Source organism: Oncorhynchus gorbuscha, linkage group LG26, assembly GCF_021184085.1.
Source record: "Oncorhynchus gorbuscha isolate QuinsamMale2020 ecotype Even-year linkage group LG26, OgorEven_v1.0, whole genome shotgun sequence".
NCBI classification, from domain to species: Eukaryota; Metazoa; Chordata; class Actinopteri; order Salmoniformes; family Salmonidae; genus Oncorhynchus; species Oncorhynchus gorbuscha.
Window position 1 is genome coordinate 32,526,291 of NC_060198.1, and position 24,427 is coordinate 32,550,717.

The 24,427-nt window shown below is 46.0% G+C and overlaps 1 protein-coding gene across 1 annotated transcript in view; it reads right to left on the reverse strand.

Annotated features, from left to right (window-relative positions):
- Nucleotides 1-12,656: 12,656 nt before the first annotated feature.
- col5a3a (collagen, type V, alpha 3a) overlaps nucleotides 12,657-24,427 on the reverse strand; it is an 86,753-nt gene continuing 74,982 nt past the window's right edge. The window contains exons 54-64 of the mRNA XM_046330591.1: nucleotides 24,109-24,162; nucleotides 23,833-23,940; nucleotides 23,516-23,569; nucleotides 23,129-23,344; nucleotides 22,980-23,015; nucleotides 22,473-22,526; nucleotides 21,929-22,247; nucleotides 21,147-21,259; nucleotides 20,639-20,707; nucleotides 15,026-15,259; nucleotides 12,657-14,635 (exon numbers count right to left, since the gene is read on the reverse strand). Of these exons, the coding sequence (XP_046186547.1) occupies nucleotides 14,489-14,635; nucleotides 15,026-15,259; nucleotides 20,639-20,707; nucleotides 21,147-21,259; nucleotides 21,929-22,247; nucleotides 22,473-22,526; nucleotides 22,980-23,015; nucleotides 23,129-23,344; nucleotides 23,516-23,569; nucleotides 23,833-23,940; nucleotides 24,109-24,162 (1,404 nt within the window). The 3' untranslated portion in view covers nucleotides 12,657-14,488. The remainder of the gene's footprint in view (nucleotides 14,636-15,025; nucleotides 15,260-20,638; nucleotides 20,708-21,146; nucleotides 21,260-21,928; nucleotides 22,248-22,472; nucleotides 22,527-22,979; nucleotides 23,016-23,128; nucleotides 23,345-23,515; nucleotides 23,570-23,832; nucleotides 23,941-24,108; nucleotides 24,163-24,427) is intronic.

The following is a 24,427-nucleotide window of genomic DNA, read 5'->3' on the forward strand; positions in this document are numbered from 1 at the left end:
TCCAGCTCTTCTGCCGTAGGGTATCAGGGCTTTAGGTCAACAACATGCACTGTCCTGACACTTTCCACAGTGTCCTCCAAACAGACCAAGTAGTTCACTGGTCCCAACTGCTGCACTACACGGTATGGACCTTTCCATCTCGAAGCTAGCTTGGCAGTGAACTTCTTAGATGCCTTTGACAGATGATGTGACCGTACCCATACACGCGACTTGGGTGGAAAACACACGACTCGTCTATGTTTGTCATAGTTTCTCAGATGTCGTTGTTTGGCTTTGGTTTTGCTGGCCTTCACTCTGGCTAGCAAGGTGTGGTGGTGTTGTACGGCATCATACGCTGGGCAGTCAGGTGAAACATTCGAACTTTGCAAGACTCTTTCCATCGGACATTTTAGTGTTCTTCCCAGGTAGAGATCGGCGGGAGTGACCCCAGAAGTCTCCTGCACGGCAGAGTTCAGTGCAAAGCGAAAACCCGGAAGATGCTGATCCCAACTTGTGTGCTGATCCCCCATGAATAAAGCAATCATCCCCTTCAGGATTTGGTTTACCCTCTCGGTCAGGTTGGTCTGAGGATGGTAGGCTGTGGTCAGCTTGGCAATTTACACCCCAGTAGGTATAGAGCTCTTTGTAGATTCCTGGTATGAATTGCGGACCTCGGTCAGAGAGGATTTGGTCTGGAATCCCGAATCTGGTAAAAACCTGCCTTCGCAGAATTAGAGCAATGGCTGATGCAGTGGCTTTACGGAGGGGAAACAACTCCACCCAGTGTGTGTAGTAGTCCACTACCACCAATAAAAATTAATTCCGGGTCCCCTGGCTGGGAGGAAATTTCCCAACATTTCATTTGGATTGTTCACCACGGTCTGCTGCCAATGTCTGGTTTGTATTTCTGGCAGACTTCACAGTGCTGTACAAACTTCCAGGTATCAACCCACATGCCTAGCCTGTAAACCACCTCTTGTCATCTTCGATAAGTCTTAACTCCAAGATGGCCACTAATGGGATTAGCATGATAAACTTGGATTATCTGGTCACTCAATGTAGAGGGAATGAAGATGCAATAATGGGTGCTGTGTATTCCATCTCCTCTTGGAGTTTTTCAATACACTTTATCCTGAATTATGCTATACTTATCATTGAAGCGACTCTTGAAGTCTTCTTCAGACAGAATCTTGTGGATCGCCATGATGGCAGCATCCTTCTGCTTTGCTCTCCATACACTCATCATCCCAAGGAAAGGAATCATCCAGACATTTAGCGGTAGTATAAGTACTGCACAAGGGAGGGCAAACATTGGCAGTCTCTGTAATCCGAGAATGGGCATCTGTTACAACGTTCAGTTTTCCTTTGCAATACTCAATGATGAAGTCAAACTTCTGCAGTCTGATAGGCCAGCGAATAAGACGGCTGTTGGTCTTGCCTGATGCCAGAACCCACTGCAGAACAGCATGGTCTGTGACAACTGTGAAGATCTTGGCCTCCAAGTAGTAGCTCCATTTCTCCAAAGCCCAGACCACAGCGAGGCACTCCCTTTCAGTTGTTAAATAATTCCTCTCGGCTGAATTAAGGGTGTGACTTGCATAAGCAAGAACTGCTTCCGTGTACACAATGAAATGAGCATTCAGGTTAGGATGTCCAAGCACTGGAGGAGTAATTAGACTGTTTTTGAGTGCTTCAAATGCACTTTGGCATGCAGGGATCCATTGGAATTTCACACCTTTCTTCTTAAGGTGATTGAGGGGTTCGGCGACCTTTGAGAAGTCAGGCAGAAACCTGTGGTACCATCCAGCCATACCCAGAAACCGCTGAACAGCCTTGAGGGATGTGGGAATTGGGAAATCCTGCACGGCTGCAACTTTGGCTGGATCTGCATGGATACCTTCAGCATTAACCACATGACCAATGAACTTGAGTTCTGGCAGACAGAAACGACACTTCTTCAAGTTCAAGGTCAAACCTGCAGCCTTTAGTCTGTCGAAGACGGACTGTATGTCTTGCAGATGATCCGCGACAGGAGGAGGAGTAGGTTATGATGTCATCCAGATACACAAGATAATTTCTACCCCTCAGATCCCAGGACAGTCTCCATCAACCTTTGGCAGGTTGCTGGAGCATTCTTCAAACCAAAAGGCATGACTTTGAAGGAGTACAAACCAGCAGGGGTGACAAAGGCAGTCTTGTCCTGACTAGCAGGATCCATTGACACCTGCCAATAGCCACTGTTCAAATCCAGATTACTAAAGATGGATGCTCCTGCCAGAGATTCCAGTATGTCATTTATGTTTGGTAGAGGGTAAACATCGCTTTCTGTAATGGCATTCGGCTTCCTGTAGTCCACACAGAATCGATATCCACCATCTTTCTTAGGAATCAGGACAACCGGAGAAGCCCATCTGGAAAAAAAAGGTTCCACAATTCCATTCTCCAACATGCCTTTGAGCTGTTCATTGAGAATTGCCAGTTTGGCGGGGGACAACCTGTAGGGACGCTGCTTAATGGGGACCTCATGCCGGGTATAGATTTTGTGTTTGAGGACGGTTGCACCGCCGAGTGTAAGAGTACAGACCTCACTGTTCATGTCCAACATCTGGGAGAGCTGCCACCTTTCATCATCCGACAGACATGCCTGTTCCACCGCTTGTTTGATGTAGAAATCAGCATCAGGTTTGATGTTGCTCTCGGATAGAAGGGGGGGATGAATACAGCGGTAATCGGGTGATAGTTGGGTTCTCGGACTTCACTGGTGGAACATTTTGTCATTATCTCTTTATATTTTCTCTGTCTCTGACTTGACCTTGTCCGGACTCTGGATAATGTAGCAGGCTCCAGCCTGAAATCAGTGCATTACCAGGTTGAGATGGATGAGGCTGGGAATAGTCAGAGTGCAGCCGATAGGAGTGTTCGGACATAGAGATGGTCAGTCCACTGAAGAACAGGAAATCCAGGCCAAGGACTACAGCAAATGCAAGGCTTGAATCTGCAAGAATAGCCACAGGAAGGTTAGTCTCACCATGCAGTTTTATTATTATACTAATCCAGCCCAAGGGGGTGGTAGGTTCTCCATTGGCCAAGTACAATGGTCCCTCCTCCCATGTTCGTAGCTCCTCATGGGGTAATGCCATGTTCTGCCACAGGGCCTCTTGCATCAGGGTGTAAGAGTGTCGATTAGGGCCTTCCCTCTCCAGTTCCTAACAGTCAGAGGAACCAAAAGTTGTTGCGGAATAGGAATAAGAACGCTATCTGTGCCGTCTAAAGGATTCATGGTGGGCATTAAAGCTGACCCAATTGTATGCAAGCCACCATGCCTGTCTATACGTTCAGTCTTCGGTCCTTTCTGACCTTTTCCTGAATCCTGACATTGGATATAGAGCGGACAAGAATCTGGAGGTTTTGGACTTTACACCTCCAACACATAACTGGACTTTTGCCTTGGATCTTGGGTACAAATATCTGAGACGTTTAGCCCCAGGAGAGTTATGGGTATACTGGGATGAGGGAACAGGGTTTTTAGTTTGGAGGTGGTGCTTCCAGTCCTTCTCAAACTGAGTCCCAAGACGCACCAGATCATCCACGTTGTTGACTAGCAAGGCGGGGAACCATGTTCTTAAGAAGGAGTTTGACCATCTCCTGCTCAATAATGTCAGCCTTCCATCTACTACATAGAACTCGATAAGAGAAGGCAAAGTCCCGTATTGGCTCTGCTTCGCCCTGGACTCTGTTACAAACACGTTCCGCCAGTTCATCCCCATTATCCTCTGAGAGGAAGGCTAAGAGGAATATTTTTTGAAACTCCTCCCAGGTTGACATGTTCACAGGCTATCTCCCACCAGTCTCTTGCTGTACCATGGAGAACACTGCGGAGGGTGGCAAGAACCTCTAAGGCAGTAAGGGGCCGGATAGAAAGAAAATCATTACACTTAGATAAGAAAAACAGTGGCTCAACATCATCTTCTGGGCTGCCAAAAGTGGGGAAAAGTGGTTTGATAGGGAGTGAGCGCTGTAGAGGCATGACAGTGGCAGTGGGAGTTCTTGTTTAACAGTATCTTCAGAGGGGCTTTTGTAGTGCTACCTGTTCCTATTCCCTTACTGACCAAGCCAGTGGCAGAGGTAAAACCTGAGGGAGGTGCAGAAGATTTGTCCAGAAGAGAAAAGCACTGCATTACCTCCTGGTGCAGCTCTTCCATGTGAAGGTCTGTGGCCTTCTGTGCTTTTTCCATCTCATTAATGGTGTCCTTTTGAATCTGTTCAATCAAACATCATAGTTCCCCTGTGAGAGAGTTCTTCATGTCCTCCATAACCTCCTTCAGATAACAACACACTCCCTTCACAAGAGAGGCCGACTCCTCTGCTCTCTGTTATTGTTCCTCCTCAAGAAAGATTATGACTCGATGATGGCTAGTTTCAATTGGTGTTTTGAACCGGTGCAGTTTTCCTTGAATATCCTGCTTCAGAGAATCTTGTAAATATTTCTGTCTCTGAACAATTTGTTGTTGGTTTTCCTCCATTTGACAGGGAAGGTAATCCAACCTCCGCTGCACATCTGTCTGATGAGCCTCCACACATTAACTGAGTTTGCGAATGGCATTCTCCTGCATTGTCAAACTATGATTGGTGTGTGTCCATTGATGTTCCATTTGTCCAGTGATCACAGAGACACCTCTCACAGTCTCTCTGGACAGGGTAACCGGAAGGGTTTGAGGGGAGGGTAATGGTGGAGATGTTATAGGTGAGTCGGAAGCCTGGGGATTAGGGGCAGTGCTATCCAACTCCATTAGTTCATCGAGTCCTTCCACAATGAAAGAATCCCAAACATGATTACCATCAGGTCTGTCCACATTGACACGGTATGGGGTTCCAACAAAAGACATGATTCAACCTTGTGTGGATGGTGTCATGGGTGTTTCTCTTCAAGTCCCTGTTTGGGCGCCAATTCTGTAGTGATATTGATTTGGGAGGGGTAAATATAAATATAAAGATTTTGGAAAAGTAGCGCCTGGCAGGTACCATTCACAACCATGCAGTGTAGAAAGGAAAGAAAGGAAAAGAGATAGCCAGTAGAATAGAGAGAGTACCACTACCAGACTCACACACATCAGCACAAGAGACTGCCTAGAGTGTAGCCTGTTTACCATAATAGCCAGTGTAGAGAAATTGAAATACACATTCATAAAACCCAGTCATCACAGGGATTTGTAACTGTTTATCTTCCAGATAGTGCCTATACAATGATAATAAAAAGAGTAGAGTGGAGGAGTGTAGAGGCTATGAATGTGGGGGTGTTCATAGTGGTACCACTTCCAGTGGAGAGTGTGCAAGGCTATGAATGTGGGGGTGTTCATAGTGGACAGTCAGCATGAATGTGGGGGGTGTTCTAGTGGAGGAGTGTAGAGGCTATGAATTGGGGGTGTTCCAGAATGGGGGGTGTTCCAGTGTAGAGGCTATGAAGGGGGTGTTCATACAGAGGCTATGAATGTGGGGGGTGTTCATAGTGGAGGAGTGTAGAGGCTATGAATGTGGGGGTGTTCATAGTGGAGGAGTGTAGAGGCTATGAATGTGGGGGTGTTCATAGTGAATGAATGGGGGTGTTCATACAGTGTTCATGAATGTAGGTGAAAGTGTAGAGGCTATGAATGTGGGGGTGTTCATAGTGGAGGAGGAGTGTAGAGGCTATGAATGTGGGGGTGTTCATAGTGGAGGAGTGTAGAGGCTATGAATGTGGGGGTGTTCATAGTGGAGGAGTGTAGAGGCTATGAATGTGGGGGTGTTCATAGTGGAGGAGTGCAGAGGCTATGAATGTGGGGGGTGTTCATAGTGGAGGAGTGCTATGAGTGTTCATGAATGTGGGGGTGTTCATAGTGGAGGAGTGTAGAGGCTATGAAATAGTGGAGGAGTGTAGAGGCTATGAATGTGGGGGTGTTCATAGTGGAGGAGTGTAGAGGCTATGAATGTGGGGGGTGTTCATAGTGGAGGAGTGTAGAGGCTATGAATGTGGGGGTGTTCATAGTGGAGGAGTGTAGAGGCTATGAATGTGGGGGTGTTCATAGTGGAGGAGTGTAGAGGCTATGAATGTGGGGGGTGTTCATAGTGGAGGAGTGTAGAGGCTATGAATGTGGGGGTGTTCATAGTGGAGGAGTGTAGAGGCTATGAATGTGGGGGTGTTCATAGTGGAGGAGTGTAGAGGCTATGAATGTGGGGGTGTTCATAGTGGAGGAGTGTAGAGGCTATGAATGTGGGGGTGTTCATAGTGGAGGAGTGTAGAGGCTATGAATGTGGGGGTGTTCATAGTGGAGGAGTAGAGGCTATGAATGTGGGGGTGTTCATAGTGGATGAGGCTATGAATGTGGGGGTGTTCATAGTGGAGGAGTGTAGAGGCTATGAATGTGGGGGTGTTCATAGTGGAGGAGTGTAGAGGCTATGAATGTGGGGGTGTTCATAGTGGAGGAGTGTGGATGGGGTGTTCATAGTGGAGGAGTGAGAGGCTATGAATGTGGGGGTGTTCATAGTGGAGGAGTGTAGAGGCTATGAATGTGGGGGGTGTTCATAGTGGAGGAGTGTAGAGGCTATGAATGTGGGGGGTGTTCATAGTGGAGGAGTGTAGAGGCTATGAATGTGGGGGTGTTCATAGTGGAGGAGTGTAGAGGCTATGAATGAATGGAGGAGTGTAGAGGCTATGAATGTGGGGGTGTTCATAGTGGAGGAGTGTAGAGGCTATGAATGTGGGGGTGTTCATAGTGGAGGAGTGTAGAGGCTGGGGGTGTTCATAGTGGAGGAGTGAAGGCTATGAATGGGGGTGTTCATAGTGGAGGAGTGTAGAGGCTATGAATGTGGGGGTGTTCATAGTGGAGGAGTGTAGAGGCTATGAATGTGGGGGTGTTCATAGTGGAGGAGTGTAGAGGCTATGAATGTGGGGGGTGTTCTATGAATGAATGTGGGGGTGTTCATAGTGGAGGAGTGTAGAGGCTATGAATGTGGGGGTGTTCATAGTGGAGGAGTGTAGAGGCTATGAATGTGGGGGTGTTCATAGTGGAGGAGTGTAGAGGCTATGAATGTGGGGGTGTTCATAGTGGAGGAGTGTAGAGGCTATGTGGGGGGTGTTCATAGTGGAGGAGTGTAGAGGCTATGAATGTGGGGGGTGTTCATAGTGGAGGAGTGTAGAGGCTATGAATGTGGGGGTGTTCATAGTGGAGGAGTGTAGAGGCTATGAATGTGGGGGTGTTCATAGTGGAGGAGTGTAGAGGCTATGAATGTGGGGGGTGTTCATAGTGGAGGAGTGTAGAGGCTATGAATGTGGGGGTGTTCATAGTGGAGGAGTGTAGAGGCTATGAATGTGGGGGTGTTCATAGTGGAGGAGTGTAGAGGCTATGAATGTGGGGGTGTTCATAGTGGAGGAGTGTAGAGGCTATGAATGTGGGGGTGTTCATAGTGGAGGAGTGTAGAGGCTATGAATGTAGAGTGTTCTATGAAGTGTAGAGGCTATGAATGTGGGGGTGTTCATAGTGGAGGAGTGTAGAGGCTATGAATGTGGGGGTGTTCATAGTGGAGGAGTGTAGAGGCTATGGGGGTGTTGTGGGTGGCTATGTGTTCATAGTGGAGGAGTGTAGAGGCTATGAATGTAGAGGCTATGGGGTGTTCATAGTGGAGGAGTGTAGAGGCTATGAATGTGGGGGTGTTCATAGTGGAGGAGTGTAGAGGCTATGAATGTGGGGGGTGTTCATAGTGGAGGAGTGTAGAGGCTATGAATGTGGGGGTGTTCATAGTGGAGGAGTGGCTATGAATGTGGGGGTGTTCATAGTGGAGGAGTGTAGAGGCTATGAATGTGGGGGTGTTCATAGTGGAGGAGTGTAGAGGCTATGAATGTGGGGGTGTTCATAGTGGAGGAGTGTAGAGGCTATGAATGTGGGGGTGAGTGGAGGATAGAGGCTATGAATGTGGGGGGGGGTGTTCATAGTGGAGGAGTGTAGAGGCTATGAATGTGGGGGTGTTCATAGTGGAGGAGTGTGCTATGAAGAGTGCTATGAATGTGGGGGGTGTTCATAGTGGAGGAGTGTAGAGGCTATGAATGTGGGGGTGTTCATAGTGGAGGAGTGTAGAGGCTATGAATGTGGGGGGTGTTCATAGTGGAGGAGTGTAGAGGCTATGAATGTGGGGGTGTTCATAGTGGAGGAGTGTAGAGGCTATGAATGTGGGGGTGTTCATAGTGGAGGAGTGTAGAGGCTATGAATGTGGGGGTGTTCTAGTGGAGGATGTGGAGGAGTGAGGCTATGAATGTGGGGGTGTTCATAGTGGAGGAGTGTAGAGGCTATGAATGTGGGGGTGTTCATAGTGGAGGAGTGTAGAGGCTATGAATGTGGGGGTGTTCATAGTGGAGAGTGTAGAGGCTATGAATGTGGGGGTGTTCATAGTGGAGGAGTGTAGAGGCTATGAATGTGGGGGTGTTCATAGTGGAGGAGTGTAGAGGCTATGAATGTGGGGGTGTTCATAGTGGAGGAGTGTAGAGGCTATGAATGTGGGGGTGTTCATAGTGAGTGTAGAGGCTATGAATGTAGGGTGTTCTATGAATGTAGAGGGGGTGTTCATAGTGGAGGAGTGTAGAGGCTATGAATGTGGGGGGTGTTCATAGTGGAGGAGTGTAGAGGCTATGAATGTGGGGTGTTCATAGTGGAGGAGTGTAGAGGCTATGAATGTGGGGGTGTTCATAGTGGAGGAGTGTAGAGCTATGAATGTAGAGGCTATGAATGTGGGGGGTGTTCATAGTGGAGTGTAGAGGCTATGAATGTGGGGGTGTTCATAGTGGAAGTGTAGAGGCTATGAATGTGGGGGTGTTCATAGTGGAGGAGTGTAGAGGCTATGAATGTGGGGGGTGTTCATAGTGGAGGAGTGTAGAGGCTATGAATGTGGGGGTGTTCATAGTGGAGGAGTGTAGAGGCTATGAATGTGGGGGTGTTCATAGTGGAGGAGTGTAGAGGCTATGAATGTGGGGGTGTTCATAGTGGAGGGTGTAGAGGCTATGAATGTGGGGGTGTTCATAGTGTAGAGGCTATGAATGTGGGGGTGTTCATAGTGTGAGGGGTGAGGCTATGAATGTGGGGGTGTTAGTGGAGGAGTGTAGAGGCTATGAATGTGGGGGTGTTCATAGTGGAGGAGTGTAGAGGCTATGAATGTGGGGGTGTTCATAGTGGAGGAGTGTAGAGGCTATGAATGTGGGGGGTGTTCATAGTGGAGGAGTGTAGAGGCTATGAATGTGGGGGTGTTCATAGTGGAGGAGTGTAGAGGCTATGAATGTGGGGGTGTTCATAGTGGAGGAGTGTAGAGGCTATGAATGTGGGGGGTGTTCATAGTGGAGGAGTGTAGATGTGGGGGTGCTAGTGTAGAGGCTATGAATGGGGGTGTTCATAGTGGAGGAGTGTAGAGGCTATGAATGTGGGGGTGTTCATAGTGGAGGAGTGTAGAGGCTATGAATGTGGGGGGTGTTCATAGTGGAGGAGTGTAGAGGCTATGAATGTGGGGGGTGTTCATAGTGGAGGAGTGTAGAGGCTATGAATGTGGGGGGTGTTCATAGTGGAGGAGTGTAGAGGCTATGAATGTGGGGGTGTTCATAGTGGAGGAGTGTAGAGGCTATGAATGTGGGGGGTGTTCATAGTGGAGGAGTGTAGAGGCTATGAATGTATGAATGTGGGGGGGGTAGAGGCTATGAATGTGGGGGGTGTTCATAGACACAGAGGCTTTAAAAATGTCCACAATCTTCTCGGCCACATGTCATTAGTACACCCCACCTCAATACAGTTCAAATAACAATACACAATTTACAAGCAACCTCCCTTTCAACTAAAATGTCCACCCAAATACTTCTGGCAGGGCAATAATAGTCCAGCTCTAATGAATTTCAATGGGAAGTGCGTTTGAAAAATAGAAAGTCTGGTTGCAGGGTTTAGCACTGGAACAATAGCGGGAAGAGAAAGAGAGAAAGAGAACAAGAGAGATCTTAGCTGTGGTCTTCAGGCATGCCGGTGTACTGTCTGACCGTTCGATGGTTTGTTAGTTTGTATGTCAAAGCTTTGCATCAATGTTGCTACTGGTCCCAAACGATAACAACCACGACCTAGAACTGTCACACCGATGATTGAGCTAAATACTTTATAAACTACACACGCTGAAAATAAACCAAACTTCTGCAGCATAGCACACACAATCAAACTGTCCCGCCAACCAAGAGCTCCTCCTTCCTTACTGCTGATGCTCTCTTAAAGTGGCAGTGCACGGTGAAGGCTCCGTGCAGGATTTCTCCACACTATCTTACTATCTTCTCTGCTGAAAAAAGCAATATGGACAATGGGTTAGGGAGAATAGAGGACCTCAGAGACACAAAGACCAAACGGCAGCACCAGATTCAACAGCATAATGATTCATTCTACCCACATCTTACAGCATAGCAATTCATTCTACCCAGATCCTACAGCATAGAGATTCATTCTACCCACATCTTACAGCATAGTGATTCATTCTACCCAGATCTTACAGCATAGTGATTCATTCTACCCAGATCCTACAGCATAGAGATTCATTCTACCCAGATCTTACAGCATAATGATTCATTCTACCCAGATCTTACAGCATAGCAATTCATTCTACCCAGATCCTACAGCATAGAGATTCATTCTACCCACATCTTACAGCATAGCAATTCATTCTACCCAGATCTTACAGCATAGCGATTCATTCTACCCACATCCTACAGCATAGAGATTCATTCTACCCAGATCCTACAGCATAGCGATTCATTCTACCCAGATCCTACAGCATAGAGATTCATTCTACCCAGATCTTACAGCATAGCGATTCATTCTACCCAGATCTTACAGCATAGCGATTCATTCTACCCACATCCTACAGTATAGAGATTCATTCTACCCAGATCCTACAGCATAGCGATTCATTCTACCCAGATCCTACAGCATAGCGATTCATTCTACCCAGATCTTACAGCATAGTGATTCATTCTACCCAGATCCTACAGCATAGTGATTCATTCTACCCAGATCTTACAGCATAGTGATTCATTCTACCCAGATCCTACAGCATAGTGATTCATTCTACCCATATCCTACAGCATAGTGATTCATTCTACCCAGATCCTACAGCATAGTGATTCATTCTACCCAGATCCTACAGCATAGTGTGTGCTTTTCTGGAGAGAGAAAAATGCATATTAGCCTATCGACGGTCATGATGCACTTTGCTTGATCATTATTCTGAGGAAGCAGCTAGGTCTGACCTTTCCCAGCCAGGAGCTTACACTGTGGTTAAAATCCAATTGAGTTGAAGAGAGCAGAAAGGAGAGAAATGTACTGTAACCTTTATTCTGCATTGACGCTAACCTTGAGGACTAGTCTCCGTAGGGGACTGGTGGACTTGGTCAAGGGTTATGTGATAGAAAGTGTGTGTGTGTGAGAGAGAGAAAGAGAGAGAGACAGCATGTATTATGTCTGAATAAAAGCGAGAGAGGAGAGCCAGCATGAGGAAGATTTGACAGTGTGTTTTTGTCACATAACCAGCCAACCAGACAGTGTTATAGCAAGAGCCAACAATACAGCAGTGTCTGTTCTGTGTATCTTAATTCCTGCCCTCTCTCTCTCTCTCTCTCTCTCTATCTCTCTCTCTCTCTCTCTCTCTCTCTCTCTCTCTCTCTCTCACACACACACACACACACACACTGGACTGTTCTGGGAAAATCTCAATGGCTGTGTTCCTTATCCAGAACTGTTTCATTACCCCCCCTCCCACCCAGGCTAGCGTCTCTCCTCTGTTTCCCTCTGGAGGAATGAAACACCACCTAATTGAAATAAATGAACTGGGAATCCAATCAGAGTTGATTACATCTGCTGTGGTGGGATGTAGATTGCGGGCTCATTGAGTGAATGTTGCAGAACTAGGCGGTAATGAAGAGAATTGTTTGTCTATTACACTGAGTGGTGAGAGGCCGATACAAACAACTCTCTTTCTCTCTCTCTCTCTCTCTCTCTCTCTCTCTCTCTCTCTCTCTCTCTCTCTCTCTCTCTCTCTCTCTCTCTCTCTCTCTCTCTCTCTCTCTCTCTCTCTCTCTCTCTCTCTCTCTCTCTCTCTCTCTCTCTCTCTCTCTCTCTCTCTCTCTCTCTCAGATACAGCCTAGTCTTTTTAAAATAGTTTTTTTTATTCGCTCATCATGTTTCACAAACCCATTTTCATTCAGGCAACAGATTGTTATTCATACTCAAGTCCTTAGAATAACTGTACAGTATATAAAATGAGTAGAACAGATACTATACACAGGGTGTGAGGAGGAGTACGCTGATAAACTGCCAGTACTGTTTATGTACACAGGCTGGGAGACCAGCCTGCAGGTTGTTGGAGAGATGTTGTAGAGATGTAAAGGCACTACGTTGTAACAACGGCTGTCTTGGGAGTTTTAGCGCTTAAAGCGAAAACGTGGATCTTACAGTGCCTTGCGAAAGTATTCGGCCCCCTTGAACTTTGCGACCTTTTGCCACATTTCAGGCTTCAAGCATAAAGATAAAAAACTGTATTTTTTTGTGAAGAATCAACAACAATTGGGACACAATCATGAAGTGGAACGACATTTATTGGATATTTCAAACTTTTTAACAAATCAAAAACTGAAAAATTGGGCGTGTTGTTGATTCTTTAAAAAAATACAGTTTTATATCTTTATGTTTGAAGCCTGAAATGTGGCAAAAGGTTGCAAAGTTCAAGGGGGCCGAATACTTTCGCAAGGCACTGTACCCCTAACCTACCTCTGGTACTGTAACCTGACTACCATACAGCAGGTTAGTGTGTGTACTGTAGTGTCCAGTCCTACAGTACGATATGATACTCCCTGGCTCAGAGAGCATTCCTTTCCCATCATGCACGGCTTTTGGAGCACCAATAACTTGCACCCTTTCTCTCTCCTCCTGCCTCAAGACACACAACAACACAAACGTAGTTGACACAAAACAAAAACATTTTCTTTAGCACCAAACAAAATACATCATAAAAATGAATTCACATAGAAAACAAATAAACAAATACATGACTGAGGTGGAGAACAGGACAGTGGATAATAATGGTACTTTCTAAAAGATGCTTGAAAACAACGACATGTGAAATGCTCCTTGATGTAACAGACAAACGGAGGACTGGAGAAAACACTGTTAATATCCTCTTCAAGAACAACATGCTCTGAAACTCATTCTCGGGCTGAAACAGCTCCAGCTCAACCATTAAGGCCTGGAATACAGAACGCTTGTTTTCCGTAACAAACTGACACAAATAGGAAATGAAAACATGGATGGCCGGAAAGTCATATTATCAACAGGCATGCAGAGTAAACCAGTCCAATAAGGAAAGCAACCTTCTCCATTCAAGTAACCATTGGGCTCAATAGACTACTAGGAACATGGTATTGCGTGCACTTCTCACTTCTCATTCAGTGAGTGATCTGCAGTTGAAGAGTAAACACTGAGCAAAGCTATCATTTCTATTATACAGTATGTTCAACCTTCTAATTAACACAGGGAATGTTGACAGATGAAATGGACTAGTATGGAATTGACATGCTACCGATGTAGGATCTTAATTTGATTACCCTGTTCCAATGCAGGATATGTAAAACTTGTGGTGTATTTGTAATTTTTACTTTGACATTTCAGACTTGATTTTCCCTTATGAAAAATGTATCAACCCCAACAAAAATGTCCATTCATTATAATCCACATAATAATTCACATTTCCTGTTGCTGCAGGATTGTTTTCCTGCCGTAGCGAACTGTCTCAAATTAAGATCCTACAACTGTAGATACTGCGGTACACCACCAGTTAACAAGAACTAATGTCCTTATACTGCAATATGATATTATCCTACTGCAATCCAGGCATGCTAATGAGCATGCCAGATAGTGTCTCCTGCTAATTCCACTCCGCTCTCATCACAATCCCTCAGGTAGCAACTCGTCTCATCTGCATCCCAGGCCTGACAAAGACAGTGCCACTCAACTGACCCATACCACAGATGACAGGCTAACCCCGTGCCTCAACATGGGAGGGATCTGCCTGTCCTTTTAAATTGGTTGTTGTCAAGTGGAACAAGAGACTACTTCTAGCGGATCTAATTACAGCACACTCAAAAGGTGAGCGATGAAAAGAATGACAATAAAGAAAACCACTACACATGAAATATATCCAATTGGATGAAGTCCCTTTGATAAATGTGCTTTGTTCCTCCTTGCCTCTGCTCTTCTACTCGCCATTGGTTGTTATTGTCGCAGAAACAAGGAAACCTCGTGTCCCATTGGTTGTTGAGAGTCATATAACATATGCCAGAAACCCACCACATATACGGACATATAATAATAAATATTGCGTGTGGAAACAACAGTGTGAAGTCCAGTTTCTTTCATTGGTAAGTTGTTGTGCAGGTCAGTTCCGGTCATTCCTTGGTTGGTCGATACAACGTTAGTTAACCGTTGTAACATACTGGTCCCACGTGGAAGCCAAACTTTTGGTTGCTGCTTCCAAAGTCTGAGGGGGCCACGTCTATGACTGGCAGCAGCTCTGCTCTGGGGGAGTCGATCTCCAGGACTGTCCGCTCCTGTCCCTTACGGAACTACACCAGAGACAAAGAAAAAGATAGCAGAGTTGAGGATACACTGTGCCTGCTAACTCGCTAACTCTCATTCTAACTTCGATCCTATCTATACCATCCTCAGATATCATATGATGAACTGATTGTGACCAACCGCATGGCCTTATCGAATCAAACAGCAGCTGACAAAACATTAGTCAAAACATTAGCATTGTTCAAAACATTAGCATTGGTCAAAACATTAGCATTGATCAAAACATTAGCATTGGTCAAAACATTAGCATTGATCAAAACATTAGCATTGATAAAACATTAGCATTGATCAAAACATTAGCATTGGTCAAAACATTAGCATTGGTCAAAACATTAGCACCAATTACATTAATTCATTCATTTTCCTTTGTCACCTACCTGGCATCCGTCGTGTGTTGCCTGGATGAAGGGGCTCTTGGCCTGGCTCATCTCCTCGTCGTTGCTTCCTAGGAAGCGTATGGCGTGCTGGTGGCTGCGGGTGGCGCTGTCGAACCAGCCGGCAGAGTTCTGGCAGGAGTAGGTGAAGGTCTGTCTGGCCGTGGCACTCAGCAGTTTCAGGAAGGTCAGCTGGACCACGTGGACCGGGTTCCCATCAGAGTCACTGTACTGTAGCTGGACCAGAAACACACAGCATATCAGAGTCATTGTACTGGAACTGGACCAGAGACACACAGCATATCAGAGTCATTGTACTGGAACTGGACCAGAGACACACAACATATCAGAGTCATTGTACTGGAACTGGACCAGAGACACACAACATATCAGAGTCATTGTACTGGAACTGGACCAGAGACACACAGCATATCAGAGTCATTGTACTGGAACTGCACCAGAGACACACAGCATATCAGAGTCATTGTACTGGAACTGGACCAGAGACACACAACATATCAGAGTCATTGTACTGGAACTGGACCAGAGACACACAGCATATCAGAGTCATTGTACTGGAACTGGACCAGAGACACACAACATATCAGAGTCATTGTACTGGAACTGGATCAGAGTCACTGTACTGGAACTGGACCAGAGACACACAACATATCAGCGTCATTGTACTGGAACTGGACCAGAGACACACAACATATCAGAGTCATTGTACTGGAACTGGACCAGAGACACACAACATATCAGAGTCATTGTACTGGAACTGGATCAGAGTCACTGTACTGGAACTGGACCAGAGACACACAACATATCAGAGTCATTGTACTGGAACTGGATCAGAGTCACTGTACGGGAACTGGACCAGAGACACACAACATATCAGAGTCACTGTACTGGAACTGGACCAGAGACACACAGCATATCAGAGTCATTGTACTGGAACTGGACCAGAGACACACAGCATATCAGAGTCATTGTACTGGAACTGGACCAGAGACACACAGCATATCAGAGTCATTGTACTGGAACTGGACCAGAGACACACAGCATATCAGAGTCATTGTACTGGAACTGGACCAGAGACACACAGCATATCAGAGTCATTGTACTAGAACTGGACCAGAGACACACAGCATATCAGAGTCATTGTACTGGAACTGGACCAGAGACACACAGCATATCAGAGTCATTGTACTGGAACTGGACCAGAGACACACAGCATATCAGAGTCATTGTACTGGAACTGGACCAGAGACACACAGCATATCAGAGTCATTGTACTGGAACTGGACCAGAGACACACAGCATATCAGAGTCATTGTACTGGAACTGGACCAGAGACACACAGCATATCAGAGTCATTGTACTGGAACTGGACCAGAGACACACAGCATATCAGAGTCATTGTACTAGAACTGGACCAGAGACACACAGCATATCAGAGTCATTGTACTGGAACTGGACCAGAGACACACAGCATATCAGAGTCATTGTACTGGAACTGGACCAGAGACACACAGCATATCAGAGTCATTGTACTGGAACTGGACCAGAGACACACAGCATATCAGAGTCATTGTACTGGAACTGGATCAGAGTCACTGTACTGGAACTGGACCAGAGACACACAGCATATCAGAGTCACTGTACTGGAACTGGACCAGAGACACACAGCATATCAGAGTCATTGTACTGGAACTGGACCAGAGACACACAACATATCAGAGTCATTGTACTGGAACTGGACCAGAGACACACAGTACATCAGAGACATTATCAGAGTAATTGAATGAGAACTAGACCAGATATGAACCACATATTAATATAGACCACTTGAAGCAACCAGGCTCCCATCAGTCACTGCATGAGAACTGGACCAGGGGAAAGAAACAACTCTCAATGACCATTTCAGTCACATATTGAATGTCCAGAAACAAATAGCAGTGCCAATGCATTGGTAGTAGAGCATCTGGTAAAGCACTATATACAGTTGAAGTCGGAAGTTTACATACACATAGGTTGGAGTCATTATAACTCGTTTTTCAACCACTGCACAAATTTCTTGTTAACAAGCTATAGTTTTGGCAAGTCGGTTCGGACATCTACTTTGTGCATGACACAAGTAATTTTTCCAACAATTGTTTACAGACAGATTATTTCACTTAAAATCCACTGTATCACAATTCCAGTGTGCCTTTAAACAGCATGAAAAATTCCAGAAAATGATGTCATGGCTTTAGAAGCTTCTGATAGGCTAATTGACATAATTTGAGTCAATTAGAGGTGTACCTGTGGATGTATTTCAAGGCCTACCTTCAAACTCAGTGCCTCTTTGCTTGACATCATGGGAAAATCAAAAGACATCAGCCAAGACCTCAGAAAAAACATTGTAGACCTCCACACGTCTGGTTCATTCTTGGGAGCAATTTCCCAATGCCTGAAGGTACCATGTTCATCTGTACAAACAATAGTGTGCAAGTACAAACACCATGGGACCACGCAGCCGTCATACCGCTCAGGATGGAGCCGCATTCTGTCTCCTAGAGATGAATGTACTTTGATGCGAAAAGTGCAAATCAACCCCAGAACAACAACAAAGGACCTTGTGAAGATGCTGGAGGAAACAGGTACAAAAGTATCTATTATCCACATATCGACATGACCTGAAAGGCGGCTACGGTTGGCAACTGCACATGGGGACAAAGATTGTACTTTTTGGAAAAATGTCCTCTGGCCTGATGAAACAAAAATATAACTGTTTGGCCATAATGACCATCGTTATGTTTGGAGGAAAAAGGGGGAAGCTTGCAAGCCGAAGAACACCATGCGAACTGTGAAGCATGGAGGTGGCAGTATCATGTTGTGGGGGTGCTTTGCTGCAGGAGAGACTGGTGCACTTCACAAAATAGATGGCCTCATGAGGCAGGAAAATTATGTGTATATATTGAAGCAACATCTCAAGACATCAGTCAGGAAGTTAAAGCTTGGTCGCAAATGGGTCTTCCAAATGGACAATGACCCCAAGCATACTTCCAAAGTTGTGGCAAAATGGCTTAAGGACAACAAAGTCAAGGTATTGGAGTGGCCATCCCATTCCCTGACCTCAATCCTACAGAACATTTCTGGGCAGAACTGAAAAAGTGTGTGTGAGCAAGGAGGCCTACAAACCTGACTCAGTTACACCAGCTCTGTCAGGAGGAATGGACTAAAATTCACCCAACTTATTGTGGGAAGCTTGTGGAAGGCTACCTGAAACATTTGACCCAAGTTAAACAATTTAAAGGCAATGCTACCAAATACTAATTGAGTGTATGTAAACTTCTGACCCACTGGGAATGTGATGAAATAAATAAAAGCTTAAATAAATAATTCTCTCTACTATTATTGTGACATTTCACATTCTTAAAATAAAGTGGTGATCTTAACTGACCTAAAACAGAGATTTTAACAGAGGATTACATGTCAGGAATTGTGAAAAACTGAGTTTAAATGTATTTGGCTAAGTTGTATGTAAACTTCTGACTTCAACCGTACATCCAATCTATAATGGCTAGGGCCAGGAGTTTTTCCATTGCCAAATAACCTGGGCAGGAAAACCAGGCTGACAGAGTTAATGCTGGCAAAAAACCACGCTGACAGAGATAAATCTGGCACAAAACCAAGCTGACAGAGTTAATGCTGGTCACAGACCACTATATCCATCCTGGTGAACAGAGGAAGGAAGGCTAGAACCAATTGTATTACCATGAACCTTTTCTCTCTCTTAGAAATCTCAACCCGTATTTCATTAATAATGTAAGAGGAGAGGAGGGGACAAAGGTCACAGTAATTCAGCTAGAGTCAGAATAAGAGAGTCGGGGAGAAAAAGAGAGTTAGTGAGAGAGGAAGAAAGAGAGAGAGAGAGAGAGAGAGAGAGAGAGAGAAAAGGACACAATGGTGTGGGTGTGAAAGAGTCAGTGAAAGGGATTGGACTGGGAGAGAAGTGATTATCTTTCTGTGTTAAGAGATCTCTGGTCAGGTGCACATGAAAGACCAGTGCTCAAAGCTCTGAATGCTCTTCAATGAGAGCCCACTGCTGCCAGAGGCTCTGCGTGACTCACTCACTACTGCAGGCAGAAGACACAGGTATCATACATGGGCACATACATCAACACTCTATTGGACAGTGGGTTCAATCACGCACATGCTCACACACATGCACATCTACTAGTTGATTGACAAAATAAATCAACAGATCACTGTGGACTGTGCCTCACTGCTCAACGTCAGAACGGCTCACCACCCCACTCTGACATGTCAACACTTATATGATAATATACATCTTGATCAGGACAGTATCAGAACCTTTGCCAAGGACCTAAAAGATGCAACACTTGGCAGGGACCCACACACCCATCACCCCAGCAACAAAGGTCCCCCGCCCCACCTTCTGAAACAACCCCCACCATCCCGAGGAGAAAAGAGCCAGACATGGCTTATTACAGCACAGCTCTACTAGACCAGGCCCAACACAGCACATATTTACCAGACCAGACCCAACACAGCACATATTTACCAGACCAGGCCCAACACAGCACATATTTACCAGACCAGACCCGCCTCAGGACAGCACAACTAGACCCGTCCCATCACAACACAGCTTTACTAGACCTGGCCCATCACAACACAGCTCTACTAGACCTGGCCCATCACAACACAGCTCTACTAGAGGACAGCACAACTAGACCCGTCCCATCACAACACAGCTTTACTAGACCTGGCCCATCACAACACAGCTCTACTAGACCTGGCCCATCACAACACAGCTCACAACACAGCTCTACTAGACCTGGCCCATCACAACACAGCTCTACTAGACCCGGCCCATCACAACACAGCTCTACTAGACCCAGCCCATCACAACACAGCTCTACTAGACCTGGCCCATCACAACACAGCTCTACTAGACCCGGCCCATCACAACACAGCTCTACTAGACCCGGCCCATCACAACACAGCTCTACTAGACCCGGCCCATCACAACACAGCTCTACTAGACCCGGCCCATCACAACACAGCTCTACTAGACCCGGCCCATCACAACACAGCTCTGACCACTACTCTAGGGTCGGTCAGAACACCAAATAAGGGCACTGCGTTCATCCACCTCTGGCCTGCTCGCCTCCCTACCACTGAGGAAGTACAGTTCCCGCTCAGCTCAGTCAAAACTGTTCGCTGCTCTGGCTCCCCAATGGTGGAACAAACTCCCTCACGACGCCAGGACAGCGGAGTCAATCACCACCTTCCGGAGACACCTGAAACCCCACCTCTTTAAGGAATACCTAGGATAGGATAAAGTAATCCTTCTCACCCCCCCCCCCTTAAAATATTTAGATGCACTATTGTAAAGTGGTTGTTCCACTGGATGTCATAAGGTGAATGCACCAATTTGTAAGTCGCTCTGGATAAGAGCGTCTGCTAAATGACTTAAATGTAAATGTAATGTAATGTACTCAATTATACACATGATTATTATTCAAACGCACTCCCTTTAAATGAATATAATCTACCTGGTGTTTGGAAACATTTAAATGAACGGCAGCAGTTGAAAGTGGTCAGTACCTGTTTGCCTTTCCTGTATTGGCTGAACCAGCTCCCTGGTTTCTCTTTGTTCCAGGCTGCTAGCTTCACCTGTTCACAGGAATAGAGAAGGAAACAAGGAGCCTCTGTAACACAGGCTTCTGAGGATGTGCAGATCTGGTATCTTAATTTGATCACTCTGTTGTTGCGGAGAATGTTCCTGCACAGCGGGAAATATCAATTGTCGTGTATTAAAGGTTTTAAAAGGCTTCTAAGGTTTGTGATTTCCACTTTAAAATTGATTTGACATTAAGAAAAATGTAACAGAAAATGTATCAACGCCTAAAAAATGTATTCGAATTATAATCCACGTAATAATTCACATATCCTGTTGCTGCAGGATTATTTTCCTGCTGTGATAAATAGAGTCAAATCAAGATAGTGCATCTGTAAGACACCAGTTGATCTGAGGCCAATGAATATGTACTGTACACTACTACTACAACGTTCTAGTACGGTTGAGCAGACATCAAGGTAGTTTGAGACTCACAGTTTCAAACCCCTTGTCAGGGTAGAGACAGGTGTCTCCCTCAGCGGTGAAGTTACAGAAGACCTTGATGGAGTCCCTGTGACATCCCTGGTTGGGGTCGATCCAGTAGTCACCTGGGACAGGTACGGAGACGGAGACAGCGGTGTCATTTCAATATGGGACAGCAGATCAGGCAAGAGAAAGGGGAAGACATGAAATCATAGAGTATGTCTGATGTAACAGGTAACTATCCTGGCTATTGGAGGATTTGGTGGCTTATTGACTACATCCCCCTTGGATTTCTTCACATTGTGTTACAAAGTGGGATTCAAATGGATTTATTGTCATTTTTTTGTCAACGATCTACACAAAATATTATGTAATGTCAAAGTGGAAGAACAATTATTGATATATATTTTTTAAAGAATAATGAAAAAGAAAACACTAATATACCTTGATTAGATAAATATTCACCCCTCAGAATCAATACATGTTATAAACACATTTGGCAGCTATTACAGCTGTTAGTCTTATTGGGTAAGTCTCAGAAAAGCTTTACACACCTGGATTGTGCAATATTATTTTCAAACTGCTTCAAGCTCTGTCAACTCTGTTGGGGGGCATGGCTAGAAAGCCATTTTCAAGTGTTGCCATAGATTTTTAGATTTGAGGTCTTTTTGGTAAGCAAAAGTTCAAGGGGGTGTAGATTTTCTATAGGCACCGTGCATGTTCAATATGAGTGCCAATGCAGGGTGATGAAGGGAGATCTGTGTGATACGAGGGTGATGAGGTGATGTGCTGACCGTCTCTGTAGCCATGCTGGATCATCATGAGCTCCTTGCAGGTGCGGGCGGGGCTCTCAAAGGTCCCCAGGGGCTTCCTCATCAGCTCCACCTCTGTCTTCATGGAGGTGAGGGAGGCAAACACCTCCTCCATGCCCTCTGCCTCCTCCAGCATGGGCTGGTCTGCCTGCAGGAACACCTCCTGCTCCAGATCCATCTTCATCTCTGCCTCCTCGTAGGGAGCTGAGCCTCCTTGCACCATCCTAGAGTGCCTCTTCCTCTTCCTCCGGCCCTCGTGGTCTCTGATAGGCAGCGGCTGGACCATGGTGGCAGGCGGACCCTGGAGGGAAGGAACACAAGTGGAAGAGAGAAGACAAGAAATAACAGTGACTGGGAGAGGCAGAACAAAAAGAGAATTGTGGGGGGAAGGAGTGGCGAGGAGGTGTGTGTGGTTGAACAACAACAGGCGATGGGATGGAAAAGAGGGGAAAGAGAGAAACAGAAAGAGAAAGGTGGGGTGGATGAGAAGTGTGGAGGTGGGGAGGTGTGTGTGTGGAGGACTTACAGGGGAGTCCGGGAGTCCGGCCGGGCCAGTGTCTCCTTGTAGTCCGATGGCGCCCTGAAGAAAAGAGTGGAACTTAAAATCCTGCATCAATCCTCCGGTCACCTGGAGCGATTCTCACACTAGTTTGCCAAATCCCTCTTTGATCCTGGCAGATATGGTTCTAGGGTTTATAGGATTATCCAGCTCTGTGCATCAGCAGTCTGTGGCCAAAGCCCCTGCTCTCTACATGACACACTATGGTACTTTTCACAACATCACACCACACCACTATATCCTATTAAAATACACTGTACCCACAGGAACAACACATCACTGTATGGGCTCACTTTTAAGGCCAGAATACATTTAAAAAGCACAATGTAGAAAATTAGGCTGAGCGATGGTTCATTTGGCAAGGCGAGATAGCCGCTTGTCTGGCAGCATACGCTTCTGCCAGCTGCTAGCTATAGGCTGGTGAGTACGGAGAGGAATGACAATGTGGAGATACAGTCAGGTGACTGGACTCACCAGGTCTCCTTTGGATCCTCTCTCACCAACTGCACCCTAACAGGGGAGGAGAGGTCATTTTGAAATAGGAAAAGTCATATCAGAGTAAAGCAAAGCCAACTATGAAGGGTTGAGTGGGGTGGGGGGAGGGAGGAGGAGGGGGCACTTACAGAAAGTCCAGGGGGTCCTGGGGGGCCGGTGGGGCCAGAGAGGCCACCCTTACCCCCGTCTCCTTTGGTTCCTTGTGTGCCCTGATTTCCGGGCAGGCCTCTGTCTCCCTTCTCTCCCAGCTCTCCTGGAGGTCCGATCAGACCGATCAGACCACCGTGACCTTTATCTCCCTTCCTGCCCGGGTCTCCTTTCAAACCTGGTAGTCCTGGGGGTCCCTGGGAACAACACAGGATCACATTTACTACATACACATGGGTGAAAAAATATAATTGACATATCACTGGAATTGACCCTATCAAGGCTACCTACCATATGTTATGTGGAAGAGAGGCAATAACAGTACAGTAGGTTGACATATGAACATGTTATATGCATGGGGATCTTACCATGGGTCCAGGGGGTCCTGTCTGGCCTGGGGGGCCATTTAACCCTTGCTCACCCTGCAAATGAAAACACAAATAGGGGTTAATCAATTAGTGAAGGGCTCCAGCATTGACTGGGGTTGCTCAAGGTCATATGACAACATGTCCCCAAGCCTTGTTGCTGGTTGTACTGAGATGCACCATGCATGTTGATAGTAAACCAATGACAGTTTATACTAAACTAATTAGGGCGACATGATGAGGGGAGCAGCAGAGCCACAGGCTACAGTAAAGGGAGATGTCTGTTTGAGTTAGAGTAAAGAGAGGAGAGGAGGACTCACCCCAGGGCCTGGGATCCCTCGGAGGCCCTCCGGGCCAGGCATCCCTGAATGTCCCTGGGGCCCCACTGGCCCTTTCTTCCCCACCAGACCCTCAACCCCATTGGTCCCCTAAAGGAAGGAGAGAGAGGAACAGAATTACATGGTGGTGAGGAAAACTAAATGGAGTAAAACTGATATGTGTGGTGTACAATGTAGTGGCATTTTCTTTTTGGGGATATATTTTCTTCATATTTCATGAATGAGTTGAGTGTTGTTGAGTGTTCCACACATCCTTACCTTTGCTCCCTTCATTCCTTGTTTCCCTTCTTTTCCAGCAGCTCCCAAGTGGCCCTGGTGAGAGAGAGAGAGAGAGAGAGAGAGAGAGAGAGAGAGAGAGAGAGAGAGAGAGAGAGAGAGAGAGAGAGAGAGAGAGAGAGAGAGAGAGAGAGGTAGGGGAACACGAGGACAGAGTTTCAGCTGCTGGGGACAATACCCGAGTGCTTAAAAGCCTTACACTGCTTTTGTTCTTCTAAAACAGATAGAGGTCAATAAAATCCCTGAAGATATCCGAGTCTGTAGAAATATACAACAATAAAGGCAAGCACGCAAGCCCCAC